Genomic DNA, 17,434 nt, shown 5'->3' with positions numbered 1-17,434 from the left:
TTAGAGTGGGGATGGAAATGTGCACCTGAGAAAGTTTATGAATTAGAAGGTTGTGAGAGACAGTATCAAAAGCCTTTGAGAGATCTAAGAAGAGGCAGGACACAAGTTTATTATTGTCTCTGGCCTCAGCTACAGTATGAGAGAAGGATAAGAGTGCAGTGTTAGTACTGTGTTTGGGCCTGAAACCATGCTGGGTGTTGGTTAAAAGATTGTTTTGAGTAAGGTGGGAAAGCAGTTGAGAATGGATACACGTTTCAAGAATTTTGGAGAGGAGAGAAAGAATAGCAATGAGACAGAAGTTAGATGGTTCTGTGGAGTTACCTCCTTTATGTAGTGGGATAGTGAAGTATTCCTTCCAAATAGAGGGGACAGTGGATTCTTGGATTGAGCGGTTGATTAGAATGGTGATAGGAAGGGCAATAGAGTTAGCAGCAAGTTTAAGGAATTGGGGCGGTAGGTTATCAGGGGCGGGAGAACAAGGTTTGAGTTTACTGAGGAGAGTTTTAATATAACTAACAGAAACAGGTTTGAGCATGAAGGGGTCTGAGAGGTTAGTGGAGTCAGATTGGGAATGTGAAAAAGGTGTGGGTCTGGTAACTGAAGTGACAGAACTGGAAGTGGAATTAGAGGTGCGGTTGGGGTTATTAGAGGTGTTAGGTACTAGTTTAGAAATGGTATAATTGTTCTGCTAACAAAGACCATCTAATTATGATGAATAAGGGTACTGGGGTTATTACACGGCTAGGTTTGTAAAGGCCCTAGGGACATTTGCCTAATAATTTCCTATGAACATATATACAAAAATAACCATGCTTTTAAAATTATTGCTGAGGAATAAATATTAAAACAATAATCGACAGTTTTCTTTTTTCATCAGAGTTCGACAAAATGCAATTCTGAACTATTTGTACTTCCATGTTTTACTTAAAATTATGTTTTTATTATATAGGAAATTCATTTATCATTCTAAATAGCATAACCTTAAGACAACACTTCCCACTTAGCACTTACAAGAAGGAAAGCCCATACAACTTGTTAAATATCCTCATGCATGAGGGAACTCACAGAGATGTGCATTTCGTATTTCATTGCATTTTCAAATAATTTTCTCCTTCAAATTAAAACTTTTTAAATTTTTCATGTTACAAAACTACCAGTGACTAGTCAACAGAAAAAGTCAAGATCACCACTAGTGAAAAAAACTTTTAATCATTTCTTAAGAGTTACATCAGAAAATCAGCAATTAATAGTCTGTATGATGAATCATTAGTGATACTAAAGAAAAAATGTTTTCAAAAGCAGCGTACTTACAAGTCTCATACAGGTTGACAAGCACTGACCACTTTATACGATGAACTCCACAGAGTTCTCCTATGCAAAGTATGCCTCCATCTGAATAACAGTGACAAGTGTTACTGTTTATAGGCTCAGACCCAGGGAAGAGGAAGGGGCGGGACCTTGTTCCACTCATCTAACACCACCGACATGTCAACAAACTTCTAAGACTAATCAACCAAAAAATACATATTTCACTCATTCACACAGAGCATACATACCTATAAGCAAGTTGAAGGACTAACAATTCATCTATGGCTGGGCCCTAAGATTGTTACACCTCATCAGTAGTGAGAGGGAAAAAAAAGGTTACGCTTGGAAGATGCTACATGAAACACCCTAGAAAAATGTGGCAGGTGTAAGGGGCACATGTATGAAACAGTAAACCAAAAAAGTTTTAATTCAATAAATATATTATGTACTTGTATAATCATAATAAATCTCACACTCTCTACCATTTACATAAACTCTTTTTGAACAGGTCCTGTTTTAATTTTAATAACATTACAAAAACCTTTTCTTTGGTTAAAAATCAAAACGATATATCAGTTGGTACAATGTTAGTAAATGACTACTGTCATGTTAGACATAGGCTTCTCCATTATAACTGAACACGTTTGTTTTAAAGAAAAAATCATGTTAACAGACAAGAGAGTATCCCCCTCACCAATTTACCATCTTCTTTTGGGTACTCCAAAAGTGCACATATTTATATCCTTGCATACATATTTTACTATAAATTGGAAAACATGCTCATCTCCGTTGTCAATCATGCACATTAAGTGAAATGTTAAGTTTGAGGCTCTGGCTTTTTGTCTTTATTAAAACAAAATTACATTTCAGGTTGCACACAAATATCCTTATACACAGTCACAACAGTCTGGCACACTTGCTTGAGATCTGCCTCTAACTGTGCAATCCTTTCCATAATAACAGGCAGTTCATGTAAAGTATCCTGAATCAATTTGTTATGGTGATCATAAATCTCATACATTCCTTCTTCTAACTTCTGTGACAATTCTGAAACCTAGGAGAAATTAGAAAAGAAAAAGAAAACATTTACAGTTGTAAAATTTTTGTTGATTGTTATTAATTTACTAAACAAAGCATGTTCAAGCTAAAATCAGGCAGAAAAAGAACTTCATTATTTTAATATACATTTGACAAGTGACTACTTACCAGAAATCTGGATTATCTCTTAAAATATGTTTTCTTAATTTTATCTTTCAGCAGACAGAACTAAGATATTCTTTTCTTCCACAAATATCTGACAATCCCACCTAAATAATTCCAAAGAAACCTGTCTCTGGTGAGCTAGTATTTATTTCCCGGCTAGTATTTGCTTTACTACCCTGAGCCTAGAAGAACTGAAAACTGAATCTATGCCAAATGTCAGACAGCCAGGCATGCTCCTCAATGCTTCCTCAAATACCACACAATTGCAGTGACTGTGATGGGTTTGTCTTATTTGGCTTTCAGTAGTAGCACTTTTTTCAGAATATGGAAGGTTTTTGACTTAACTCATAGAGAAGTGAATTGCAAAGACATTCGCATTCAAATGAAAAGAAGTTGCTGAGGAAGGGGTGGCAGAGTGAAATACTCAACTCTTTCAAACAAAAGTTCCACATTAAGTAATACACTTACAATGCAGCAATTCTAATCCATCTGGTGTGGTAAGGAATTCCTGTGCAGTACCTGTGGCCCCATCTTAAGACTTTAGATCTCACTGTGCTCCACTGATGTAGACCTCATGCCTGGCTATTTGAAATCTGATGCACTCTTCAGTTCACCTACAAAGGAATCTATTATTCGTCTATGAAAAGAAAAGCCTACCTCAGAAGCATGTATTCAAGCTGAAGGCCAAGGAGGACAGACTGTGTACTTTGTAAGTAGTAACAGGGTCTACTGCAACCAATAACTATTTACAATAATTGCAATGCAAACTATATGGCTGTACGGAGTATCTGCTGTAATACTTCTCTCTTATAAATCTGCTCTTAAGGTCAGTATGTCACTCATATACTACAGTAGTTAATCCTGCCAAAATACAAAGTATACACAGCAGTATCCTCCAGGAAATCTGGGTAGCTTAATGATGTCAATATTGTATTCAGGACTTCTCTTGAAAATCTACACTGGCCCTTACACACTTACATTATCCCTATTACCTGGAAATTTCCTACTGTCTTCTATACCTTCGCCCTTACTGCCGCTCCTACTGATCCCTGACAAGTTTTTCCCTCCAGTAAAATTCCGTCTCGCACTCGGTACTTTCCACATATACCTCACCTTCACTACAACTATCTTTTTCTCTGCATCACCTAAAAACATACACACTTTTTGCCTTTTCTCGCATATTCCCTGCTTTCTACTCATTTCCCACACCTCATCTCTCTTATTTCTCTGACCCATTAATGCAAAATTGGGTACTTATGTATTATCGCAACCAACAGTCACCAATTGTAGCACACAAAATCACTTTATGTATGTGTCTTAACTGTAATCCATCTCAGCATTTGTTATGTAAATGTTTTTGGCCAAACTTATTTCATTTTGGGATGATCAAACCCTCACAGACTGTTCCCACGGTGTGACACTGTCAGGGCACATCTCTCACCTTCCTTTGTTAAATACGTCTCCTTAGAAGGCAAAAACGGCAGGGCAAAATTGAGTAAAACCAGATTTGGAAAGACTGCTGTCATACGCGTAGCTGGTACAAGTAAAAGTTTGCCGTGACACAAATGTTATGAAGGACAGCACGTTTTAAAAGGAGACTTTTCTCATTCCCAAGGTGAGTGATGTGCTCCACTGGTTGGTCAAAACATGCATGTTTTACGTGTGACACCACGACAATATTATAGTGAAGGCAGACTTCGGCCACAGAAAATCCTGCCTTTGCATTTGAGATTGCTTGTTACCCATGTCTCTGAAATTAGAAGTTATGTACTCACCATAACGTTCCATCTGAGTAGGTGTATTCATTTGTCTGCAACCTGTGGGTTATGGATCCGATATCGGATCCGAACCGGCATGGTTTTCCAGCTATGGATCCAAGCTCTCAGCTCCTCCCCTCACCCATAATGCCCTGCTCTACCCTCATGACCTCAGATCGAGTTTGCCAAAGCAACAATACCCTAAAAAGGGTAACAAGGAATATGCAGGAAACTGAAAGGCCAGGGGATAGGAGGCGGGATGGTTGCAGACAAATGAATACACCTACTCAGATGGAACGTTATGGTGAGTACATAACTTCTAAATCTGAAGTAGGATATTCATTTGTCTGCAACCTGTGGGACAGAGTCCCCAGCTACCTGAATCTTGGGCCATCATGGAAGGATATTCCGGAGCACCTGAGCCAAAGGATGCTCTACCCCTAGATGCAAGATCCAACTTATAGTGAGAAATAAATGTATGAGATGAAGCCCGTGGCTGCTGCACAAATATCATCTAGAGGAATCCTAGCCTTGAAGGCTGCCGAGGTAGATACTGACCGGGTTGAATGGGCATGAACACCCCGGTGCGGGCCTTCCTGACGCTTGATAAGCCAATAAAATGCACTGTGAAATCCAGCGGGACAGAGAAACTTTAGAAATTGGCTTGCCCAAATTGAATTTTGCAAAGGAAATAAACAGCTGGTCGGATTGCCTATGACCAGCTGTCCTGTTGAGATAAAATCTAAGTTGCCTGTGAACATCTAGTGAGTGTAGCTTATATTCACCTTTGTTTTCATACTTAGGAAGAAAACAGGGAGGTTAATGGATTGATTGATGTTTGCTTCAGAAGCGATTTTAGGAAGGAAAGACGGGTTGGTCCTGAGGGAGACACGGTCCGGATGAAATACCAAGTAAGGAGGTTTAGCTGATAAAGCTTGAAGTTCAGAAACTCTCTTGGCTGATGTAATGGCTACCAAAAGGCTGTCTTGTAGGACAAGAATTTGAGATCCACCGTAGCAGCTGGCTCGAAGGGGAGCGGTCAAGGCCTGTAGGACCAAAGAAAGGTCCCAAGGAGGAACTGCTTGTTTTATAGGGGCCTGAGAAGGAAAGTACCTTTAAGGAATGTTTTGCACAATTTGGCTGACATAAGAGGATTAGACTCTTGACCAATGTGATAGTGAGAAATTGCAGCCAGTTGAACTTTGACTGTGGAACTGCTGGCACCATCATTAAAGAGAGAGGTTAGAAAATCAAGCACTACAGGGAGAGGAACCGTGAAGGGATTTAGGCCTTGCCTCCGCCCACACAGAGAAACGTTTCCATTTGCTTGGTAAACCTTTCTAGTGGATGGTTTATGAGCCGCCACCAAAATAGCCTTTACCGGTGAAGAAATACCGAGTCCTTATCAAGAGTGGAACTGGAGCAGCCAAGCGGTCAGCTTCAGGTTGTCCAGGTTCGGAGGAGGAATGCAGGATGGATGGGATATCAGATCCGAATGGGATCTAGAATCAAGGAGGATTCACCGAGTGAGACCTTAGGAAGGGGAACCAGATCTGTCGAGGCCAGAATGGAGCAATGAGAATCATTCTGCAACCCACCCGAGAGGCTTTCTGAAGAACTTGCAGCATCAGAGGCAAGGGTGGATAGGCATACAGAAGACCGGGTGGCCATGCATGCACCAGAGCGTCTCTTGGGGTACCTCCGGGAGGAGATATTAGAGCGAAAAACTGTCGCACTTGGTGTTTGAGGGAGAAGCAAAAGATCGCATGAAGGGTTCCCCACCGTGCGAATATGCGTTCCGCTACTTGACAATTGAGAGACCACTCGTAAGGGGTCAGAATGGTGCGACTGAGCTTGTCCGCTAGGATGTTGGACCGACCGGAATGTGCGTTGCTATGAGAAAGCGATTGGTGGAGATTGCCCATTCCCAAACTCTCATGGCCTCTCGACAAAGAGGGTAAGACCTTGTTCCCCTTGTTTGTTGATGTACCAGACAACAGACATATTGTCGATTGAATCGCAATTGTTCCCAAGGGAAGAAAGTCCTGAAGTGCTAGCAACGCTAAGAGCACTGCTCTCATCTCTAGAACATTGATATGCAGTAAGGTCTCTGAATCGTTCCACGTGCCTTGGACTGTCCGGCCCAAAGTGCCCCCACCCGAGGCGGAGGCGTCCGTGGTCACCGTGGCGAGAGGGGAGAAGCACAAAATGGGCGACCCTCGTGGAGATCCGGGAGTGGAGCCACCACAAGAGGGACCGCTTGCAAGCCTTGCTGATCGCTATGGGATGATGCATGGGAGAGCAAGGTATGACCACTGTACTAAGGCGTCCACTGTAGAATGCGCATATTGAGCCTGGCAAGAGGAAGAAGTGCTATAGCCGGCCATGGACCCTAGAGCCCTCAGGACCAACTCCGCTGGAACAGAACTTGAATGGAGAATGGCCCGCACCTGGAGCTGCAGATTTAGAACTCTGTCCGCAGTGAGGAAGGCGCGTAAACTCCTTGTGTCTAATCTGGCGCCTATGAAATCTAAGAGCTGTGTGGGCCAGGTTGGACTTTTGTATTTATTGTGATGCCCAGAAATGGAGCAAGATGGAGAAAGGAGTCTCGCCAAGAGAAGTAGATGCCTTGTTGGGGCGGTAAGGAGCCAGTCGTCCAGGTAGGGAAAGACCTGCACCCCTGAAGCCTCAGGTGGGCCGCTACCACTGCTAGTACTTTGGTAAACACCCTGGGGCTGTGGTGAGACCAAAGGGAAGGACCCGAACTGGTAGTGACTGGCTCCCAGCCGAGGCGGAGAAACCTCCTGGAGCGCCTGTCCATCAGGATGTGGTAGTACGCGTCCTTGAGATCTATCGAGCACATCCAGTGATTTTCTCCCAGAAGGGAGAATAGATTGCAGAGTGACCATTGAATTTTTCTTTGGGGACTGCCAGATTCAAGAGAGAGGTCTAGGATTGGTCTTAGTTCCCCGTCTTTTTGGCACTAAAAAGAATCTGGAGTAGAACCCTGATCCGATCTGGTCTGGGGAACGGGCTGGATGGCTCTTTTCTTTAGCAGATGGCCAATTTCTGCCAAAGCGGCCTCCGTTGACCGGGTGGGACGTCTGGGAGGGACTTCAACTTTGGAAGGTGCAGGAAAGGAATGCGATATCCCCTGCATATGATTTGGAGAACCCAGCGGTCCAATGTTATGGACTCCCATGCCGCTAGGTGCCCAGCGTCCCCGACTGCCTCCAGAGTAGAGCAGTCGGGCAACCCTCAGGGTTGCTGCGCGGGCCGGTCAGAGAAAGGTTGCCTGGACCCGAAGTTTCAAGGAGCCCGTCAGCCCGTAGGGCCGCGTCCACCCTGCCCTCCTCTGCCACGGAAGGACTGGTTGTCCGGAGCAGGCTGGGACTGCTGCGACTTCGAACCACATCTTCTTCTGACCCTTTTGGTTCCTAGAATAGGGCCTCTGGGGTGCAGAGAAGCGGATTCCGGCAGACAGCGTCTTCCGTCCTTCTCGCTCTGGGTCAACGTCTCGCGAACGGTCTTGCCAAACAGAGCAGAACCATCAAAGGCGTTCAAAGCACGCCTTGAAGGGCTCAGAAAAATCGCGACGGAGCCAGGCCTGACGTCTAGTGACCAGTCCTGTCCCGCAGCTCTAGCGGCGCCCTCCGTTGCATGGGAGAGTAGCCGCATAGAAGTGTTTGTGACTGACCTAAGAGTGGCCATTTTGGTGGAGTGCAGAACTCTGTCCTCCTCCGAAATGGACTCAGGGATGCAGCGTATTCCTTAATAAGATCTCGCTGCATCCGAATAACATGTGCCAAATAGTTAAGCCCTTACCGAGAAGGTCGCCGAACTGAACATCCGCTTCCCCAAGCGGTCCATCATCCGAGACTCCTTGCTCGGTGGGTGGACTGAGGGACTCTCCTGAGCCAGTTCCCTCTATGTGCGCCGCCGTCAACATGGCATCTACAGGAGGCCCCTTACTCCAATGGGTCCTGTCGGAGGCGGACTAAGGATCCTATCCGGTCTTTTGGGAATTGGCTCCACGGTGTCCGGTTCCTTCCACGCCCTGGTGGTAATAAGGTCCACCAGGGGTCGGCAGGGACACCCAAGAGGTAGACGGGCCCGCTTCGAATGCCTCCAAGAACACGGACTCGTCCGAGGAAGACTTGGGGCAGACCACCCCTAATACGGAGCATTTCCATGATGTCTCCGAAGGAGACATCCTCGGGGTGACCGGGGAGCCTTCCCTTCCTCCAAGTCCGTGTCTTCAGTGAGAGACTCGGGAGTCAATGTGCCTCCTTTTATGCGTATGAGGGCCTCCTCTGGGGGCTGTCAGAGGAGTCCCGCAAGCAGTAATTTGCTCCATGGGAGCAACTTGGGGCACAAGCGGGCTGTCCCAGGGGCCGGATGGTGGAAGCCTGGCCCAGTGCAGAGGGAGCGGACGGAGCCAAGTGCCGGGGTCCGGAGACCCTCAACAGAGCCCTCTCCACTACATCAAAAGCCGAAGGGGCGACCTCGACCAAAGGATCCGACAATCGGCTCCCCTCGGATCCGAAGAGTGGATCGGAGCCGGCGCCAGCACTTCGGATCCGGGACAGTGCGCTCCGACACAGACGGCGCCGAAGGAGCACTGATCCCCGGATCCGGCTCGGATCCAGGCTCCGAGATCGGTCCGACGCACTCGAGGGCAGGGTCGGATCCGGTACCAAGTACTATCGGCTCCGACCTTCCCCTCGGCTGCTCGGCTCCAGTTGCTCGAACCCGGATAGCGGGTCGGAGAAGGAGCAATAGGCTTAAAAGTGTTGAGCTCCCCGAGGGGAGGCAAGAGCACTCCCATCTGCATCTGGGCCTGGATGAACCTTCTCACCATCCGGTCCAGATCAGCATCAGAAAGGCTATGGGTAGATCTCGAAGAGGCTACCGAGGTAGGCCTGGAGTGCCTCCTCGATAGCCTCGACGGAGATCGGGTCTCCTCCTCCTCAGGACCCGGTGAGAAGCACACAGGGACCGGAGCCGAAGGAGGAGACCGAACGACATCGGGCCGGGAGAAGCCGCTGGCGGGGCGAAACAGAGGTCTCGCCCGCCAGCAGTGCTTCTCCCTCCGGTCCTTTTAGCTGCATCCCTCTCCTCTCCAGAAGCGGGAGTTTGAGTCCCAGGAGCAGGAGGGTGCCACAGGGGAACAACTGCAGAAACAGTAGTCCCGAAGGAGCGGAGGCCGAGTCCGCGGTAAAAGACCCGCCAAGACCAGCTTGGACCTCCGCTCCCTCAGTGCCCTGGGGTTGAACCCTGCACAAATGGAACAACCAGATGTGAGGTGTTCAACCCCATTACACACCGAGTGTGGCCATCAGCCCGGAGAGCTTATGGCCACACTCGAGCATTCGAAAATATAGATTTAGGCTGTTCAGCCATAATCTATAAAACCTAAAGTTACAGAAAGTAACTTAAACAACAAAAAGCACACAGGCCTACACACACACTCTACAGCGAGGGAGGGAAAAATTATTACTGTAACTTAAAATAAACTCAAAACAGTCTATATTAAAGGGAAACCTACTACTTTCACACAAATTTAGTTAAAGAAACAAAAATTTTCTGTTTTTAGACAAGAAAATAGTTCACTTAGCTGAGAGCTATGTATCCACATCCAGTTACCAGCGCGGCAAACAAGATCTGGGGTCATGAGGGTAGAGCAGGGCATTATGGGTGAGGGGAGGAGCTGAGAGCTTGGATCCATAGCTGGAAAACCATGCCGGTTCGGATCCGATATCGGATCCATAACCCACAGGTTGCAGACAAATGAATATCCTACTTCAGATCTGCTGTTGTCCGCCATGTGAGGTTTCAGTTATTATAAACTTTTCTGTCTGTATTTGCATACAGTTTTTTCTTTGGCTAAAGAGAAGTCCTGCTTGCTTCGACAAAAGAGATTTTTTTACACTTTGCTCAGATGACAGTCATGTCAGGTTCTTTGCTTTGAATGCTTTTACTTTCTTACATTTTATTTTCTTTTTGAACACTTGTGTTTTCAGGGGAAAAAGGAAAGTGTGGTACTTGGCAATAACATTGTGAATTATGGCTGCTCTGAAATCTGATTGCCATAACACGTAAGTACCCAAAATTGTAATTTGGCATTTAAACGTCACTGTGTAAGCCAATTTGTCTTGTCTTAATATGTAACGACTACAGTTTACTGACTTTTCTCTAGTATAGTTGCCTTTTGGTTACTGTTTGTCCATATTGCAACTTTAAGCTTTACATTTTTCTCTCTTGTATAAACCCGCCTATTTTATAACAGGAGCTTTTCTCCCCGGCCTTCAGCTGAAAAGGGCTACCACAGCCCAATCAGACTACCCTGGTAAACAAAAGCAATAAATAAATAAAATAAAGCTTGCCCTTCCTTGATACTGTGGATCCATCTTATAGTGTTTGACAAACACATAGATTTCTTGCCAGGTAGCAGCTTCACAAATATCCTAAGCAAATGCATTCTTAAAGAAAGTCAGTAAAACACCTGCTGACCTAGTGAAGTAGTCTGCTCTCAAGATAGGATGCTTTTCAGAAGTGCTTAAATGGGTGCACAAACCAACAGATGTGAGTGAAAGCACTATGCATTTACTTCCTATTCTTAACATAAGTATGGCAACATACTACACACACACACACACACACACACACACACACACACACACACACACACACACACACACACACACACACACACACGGGTCTTCATGTTCAGTCCATCAAGCTCCATAAACATTATAGATAAGATGCATCTCTTTCAGGCTAGAAATACATGATCTACTGCTGATCACACAGCCTTACCATCTGGCATAACCACATCATGCCTTCTTTGTGACAGAATTACATTCTCTTCAAAAATGAATACATTGCATATTTTGCATTGCATTACAAATTATTAGCATGCACATTTCACGTATTCACAAATATCTGATGATAACATGCATGTGTATTTGAAAGTCATTATTTAATACTTTTGGTCTGGCACAGAAAACAGCTATAAAAACATTTTATATAATGTATTTTAAATGTATGTCATTACTATAGTAATTCTGCAGATTTACAATAATACAAATAGTACTCAAACAATAAATACTTTGGACTTTAAAGTCTCTTTTAAGGACAGCCATTTGACTATTCATCTCCCTCTGGAATGGTCAATGAACTCAGCACCTCATTGGAAGACTCATCATCCACCCACTTAAGTTAGTTTAGACAAGCTGGGAACTTGCAAAACTCAACATGGAACTTTGACCTCTCTAGATAAGTCTGTGTTATTTGATGTCTTTGTCCATAAACTTATGTCTAATTTGAATAATTTTTGGAGAACTTCTTTCAGATACATCACTACTAGTCTGATCATTTGTCTAAGTGCCTCTTTCAGGAACACTGTGACTAGTCCTTGGACTTCATCTTGCATTCAGAATCTATTATATCACTTGTTTTTTCAGACAGTGGCAATCGTCTCCTCAGTACGGACCTCTTCATTTAGGCAGCTTTCTCTCCAGTTCTGCATCTCAAGTATGGCATGGATGTGTTCCCTGTTTCTCTTCACTATGGCCCCATCATTTGTTTGGATCATTTATTACTTCAGCTGAGTGGACTTTTCCACTGTCACACTTGTTGTCTCCCATCTTCTTTCACCCTTCAACTTGCAGTGAACAGCTTAGCTCGATTCCAAAGAAGGTAGAGAAGGGGTACAATACCGTCTCTCTAAAAGAATGTAGATTTGGCTCTTTGGTTATTTTTCCTGACTCTTTATATGGACTAGTCTTTGGCTGTAGGTTTGGTTCAAGAATAGGAACATATGTTTGGATTCTTCAGTCCAACACTAGTTGTGCCAGATTTACAGTAGTTGCACTGTATGAAGTTGCTCTTTTAAATATCAATGCAATGTGTGGATCCAGCTGACTTAAGAATTTTTGCTGGCTGCCTGTACCGCCCTCTCTGCAGCAGCATGTAATTGAGGGGAGTGAGGACCTGATATAGTATGGCTGAACCCACACTCTTCAGTACTGGATACCGACTAAGTTCTATTGTTAGTAAACAGCTGCATGGGTAACCCCAATCAGAACATCCCTTTTTGACTAGTATTCTTGGGTAGGTAGATTATTGCAATGTCCTATGAGTAGTAATCTACTGCTAACAAACACTTTTTTTCAAAATACTCACTGTGATTTTCTATCAAGGCCCCTTTTGCAATGACAAAATCACAAGAGATTTATTCCTTTGACTTGGTCTATGTTCTATACAGACCTAACAAGTCATCATCACTTTTACAATAAATGCACTTATACTAGGCCACCACACAGTTTTGCTCTCTCTCTCTGTACTTGGTTAACCCTTGATGCTCCTCATGAATTTGCTTGAGGACTTCAGTTCTCTGCAAAGATAAACACAATAATTCAGTCCTGGTACAATAAAAAGTATCTTGTGCTCCAAAAATTGTACTCTTGCTGTAAAGAACTTCTACAAAAGATGCTTTGTCTGTACCCACTTTTTAGGTCATCCATTTCTAACATAATCAGTCGTTTGTAGGTCAGTGTCTTGTCTGGAATGTCCATTCTGCTAATAATCATATAAATTTATACAGAGCAGCACCTGGCTTTAACCTTTTTTTTAGCTGTTTCACAGTCAAGAAGTTCAGCATCACCAAACACATTCACAGTTCATCAATGATAGCAATTAAACCCAATTCACAGGCCATAGTTCTCTGCAGAAAAAAAAGTCACATCTTCTTCAGTAGTGGACTCAGTCAAATCAGTAAATGTTTCTCTGTATGTTTTCAGCTGCTACTGTTTACCTGGAACATGTACAGCTTGTGCATCAAAATATCTACGTTTCATTAGTAGTCTTTGGCATCTCAGTTGCACTTTATCCAAGTCACAATAATTAGTCAAAGGAACTTGTGGTTTATGATCTGTTTGCAGGTGGAGAAAGACCAGTCCCAATAAGTATCGGGATAATCCATCACATGTCCATACTACTAGGCATTCTTTTTTGATCTGGGAGTATCACTTCTCTGTTTCAGTTAACATTCTAGAACAGAAAGCAATTTACTTTGATTTACCCTCATCCATTTGCATCAAAATAACATCCAAATCATAGCTGCTGTCATCAGCATTTACTGTGGCAGGTTTACTTATATTAAATTATGCAAACACTGACACAGACATTAGCATAGACTTTAGCTTTTTTAAAGTTTGCTCTTGGTAATCTCCCCATGTCCACTCAGCTATGGAATGTAGCACTAATGACAGGACTGGCACAAGTCTATCTAAGAAATTAACCATGCTAAGCACTTGATAGAGATCCATTAGATTGGTGGGACATTTTAACTCAAACAAAGCCTTCACTTTGCTTTCATTGAAATAATACCACCTCCACTGGTAACAGTGTCCAAACTACTGAATTTCAGTTTTTGTCAGTGTTTTTCCTTCTTTAGCTTGAGCTCTGATTTCTTAATGGTTTGAAGCAGTCTCCTTTATTGTCATTCACTTGCTTATTAGGCTCATATACTAGAATGTCATCCATTATGACCATGGCATCCTCATGGACTCTTAACAAGGTACTCATTTCACAATGGAAAATTTCAGAAGTAGATGTGACCCTATTGGGTAGTCGTCAGAAACAGAAATTCTCCACTGAAGTTATAAATGTTGTCATCTTCCTGCTACTTGGATCTACGGGTACCTATTAAACCCAATGGATGCATTCAATGAGAACATAATTTGCCCCTACTAATGCTGAAGCTATATCTTCAAAAGAAGGCAAGATAAGCCTCTCCTATTTCACAGCATCATTCAGTTTCTTTAAGTCAACATATATTCTGACATTGCCATTTTGTTGTCACTGGCACCAGTGATGCACAATAACTTGTTTGTTTGGTAGCATCTTCTACTATACCATGTGCTACATTTGCTTTAGCTTAGCTTCTACAGGGGAGAACAGGGAGCAGTACTCTCCTGGGTGCAGTAACTGCATATGGAACAGCACCTAGTTTTAGCTGTCTCACAATCAAAAAGTTCAACATCATCTAACACATTCACAGTTCCTTCATCAGGCAATCAAACCTAATTTACAGGCCACAGTTCCACTGAGCAGGTAACTTACATATGGACCCATGAGTAAATACACCCAACGCTCATGTCTGCATTCTTTTCACGTCATTGGAAAGAACTTCCCCTCAATATATATTTTTACTGCTAGGGCTACTATATATTTCTGCTTCTGCTCTAAGTAACTAGAGTTATTATGAGATGCTTCTATAGGTACTGTATGACATCAATATAATGTCTGACACCAGTATACATTCTACACTTCAATATAGCTCCTTGAGTTATGAGTTTTATATGTCATGTCTCCTATATATCTGACTTCTACTCCTTTGACAACTTTAATCGTGCACACAACAGTAAAATGTCCATTTTTGATGCACTTTTTATACCTCTTATTTTGTGCTAAATGTTGCTCAGAGTCAATGTGAACACGGTTGCATATGGTACAGTTTTCCAGCTTACAGTCATGCTTTTTGTCATTCACAGGTTTTTTGATCATTGCCATGCTTTTTTAACTTGTTTACCATTAGTCTGTGCTTAATTCCATCCACATCTCTCAGAAGGTTAATATCCACACTGTGCTTTTTAATTCACTCATACTAGAGAGCAATCTTAGTAGCCCTTTCCAATGTTAAATTTAGCTCTAAATTCCACTTTTGCACAACTTCTCTGTCAGAAATGCCTGCAACAACTTTGCCTCTGATTTGCTCATGTTTAGCAAAATTTACAGTATTGAGACAGTTTGTTATCTCATAATACTTCAGTAGATATACAACCACCTTGTATACATTTAAGCATGTCCTTTCATAACTTACATTTTTTGGCATAAAATGCTCATCTAGTTTAGCTATTAACACACTCAAATGTTATGCTTTGCTCCTCGGTAAATGTACATACTTTAAAAATCATCTCAACCTCTTTGCTCATAGTATACAGTAGAGTCTAACTGACTTACTTGCATTTTATTTTTTTAGCTTAGATGATGTTCTACAGTAAAATCTATTTCCCTGTTAGCCATGCAAATCACTGGGAGAAACTGAAGGGCAAAACTTCTAGCAGATTGCTTTCTCTAGTCCTGAAGAACTACTTCCACTTCAACGGGGATCACTACAAACAATCCACAGGTGTAGCCATGGGGGTTGCCATGGTCCACAGTCTGCTTATACAGCCTTGAAAAAATGAGAGACAGAGAACATCAACAACTCTTCATATATCCAGGACATGGGATGTTACCTTCGGTTTATTGATGACATTTTTCTGATTTGGAATGGTAGCATGAATAAGCTTGAAGAGTTTCTGAACTGTATCAATGCCTCCACCCCCTTCCTCAGATTCACAGCGAAACAGAGCCAGAAGGAAATAAGGCAAATGCATTCTTAAAGAAAGTCAGTAAAACACCTGCTGACCTACTGAAGTAGTCTGCTCTCAAGATAGGATGCTTTTCAGAAGTGCTTAAATGGGTGCACAAACCAACAGATGTGAGTGAAAACACTATGCATTTACCTCCTATTCTTAACATAAGTATGGCAACACACACACACACACACACACACACACACACACACACACACACACACACACACACACACACACACACACACACAAGGGTCTTCATGTTCAGTCCATCAAGCTCCATAAACATTATAGATAAGATGCATCTCTTTCAGGCTAGAAATACATGATCTACTGCTGATCACACAGCCTTACCATCTGGCATAACCACATCATGCCTTCTTTGTGACAGAATTACATTCTCTTTAAAAATTAATATATTGCATATTTTGTATTGCATTACAAATTATTAGCATGCACATTTCACGTATTCACAAATATCTGATGATAACATGCATGTGTATTTGAAAGTCATTATTTAATACTTTTGGTCTGGCACAGAAAACAGCTATAAAAACATTTTATATAATGTATTTTAAATGTATGTCATTACTATAGTAATTCTGCAGATTTACAATAATACAACTAGTACTCAAACAATAAATACTTTGGACTTTAAAGTCTCTTTTAAGGACAGCCATTTGACTATTCATCTCCCTCTGGAATGGTCAATGAACTCAGCACCTCATTGGAAGACTCATCATCCACCCACTCAAGTTAGTTTAGACAAGCTGGGAACTTGCAAAACAACATGGAACTTTGACCTCTCTAGATAAGTCTGTGTTATTTGATGTCTTTGTCCATAAACTTATGTCTAATTTGAATAATTTTTGGAGAACTTCTTTCAGATACATCACTGCTAGTCTGATCATTTGTCAAAGTGCCTCTTTCAGGAACACTGTGACTAGTCCTTGGACTTCATCTTGCATTCAGAATCTATTATATCACTTGTTTTTTCAGACAGTGGCAATCGTCTCCTCAGTACGGACCTCTTCATTTAGGCAGCTTTCTCTCCAGTTCTGTATCTCAAGTATGGCATGGATGTGTTCCCTGTTTCTCTTCACTATGGCCCCATCATTTGTTTGGATCATTTATTACTTCAGCTGAGTGGACTTTTCCACTGTCACACTTGTTGTCTCCCATCTTCTTTCACCCTTCAACTTGCAGTGAACAGCTTAGCTCGATTCCAAAGAAGGTAGAGAAGGGGTACAATACCTTCTCTAAGAACGTAGATTTGGCTCTTTGGTTATTTTTCCTGACTCTTTATATGGACTAGTCTTTGGCTGCAGGTTTGGTTCAAGAATAGGAACATATGTTTGGATTCTTCAGTCCAACACTAGTTGTGCCAGATTTACACTAGTTGCACTGTATGAAGTTGCTCTTTTAAATATCAATGCAATGTGTGGATCCAGCTGACTTAAGAATTTTTGCTGGCTGCCTGTACCGCCCTCTCTGCAGCAGCATGTAATTGAGGGGAGTGAGGACCTGATATAGTATGGCTGAACCCACACTCTTCAGTACTGGATACCGACTAAGTTCTATTGTTAGTAAACAGCTGCATGGGTAACCCACTTTGGGAACACTTTTAAATCAGAACATCCCTTTTTGACTAGTATTCTTGGGTAGGTAGATTATTGCAATGTCCTATGAGTAGTAATCTACTGCTAACAAACACTTTTTTCAAAATACTTACTGTGATTT

At 42.6% G+C, this 17,434-nt stretch overlaps 1 protein-coding gene across 2 annotated transcripts in view; it reads right to left on the bottom strand.

The window, feature by feature from the left end:
* Positions 1–1,190: 1,190 nt before the first annotated feature.
* SYCE2 (synaptonemal complex central element protein 2) overlaps positions 1,191–17,434 on the bottom strand; it is a 384,804-nt gene continuing 368,560 nt past the window's right edge. For both annotated transcript variants that reach the window (XM_044084679.1, XM_044084680.1), the window contains exon 4: positions 1,191–2,362. In XM_044084679.1, the coding sequence (XP_043940614.1) occupies positions 2,168–2,362 (195 nt within the window). In that variant the 3' untranslated portion in view covers positions 1,191–2,167. The remainder of the gene's footprint in view (positions 2,363–17,434) is intronic.

This window comes from Protopterus annectens, chromosome 9.part0 (assembly GCF_019279795.1).
Source record: "Protopterus annectens isolate FY-2018-M chromosome 9.part0, PAN1.0, whole genome shotgun sequence".
Taxonomy (NCBI): domain Eukaryota; kingdom Metazoa; phylum Chordata; order Ceratodontiformes; family Protopteridae; genus Protopterus; species Protopterus annectens.
The sequence above is the reverse complement of the archived record's forward strand: the minus strand, read 5'-3'. Positions and strand labels throughout refer to the sequence as shown.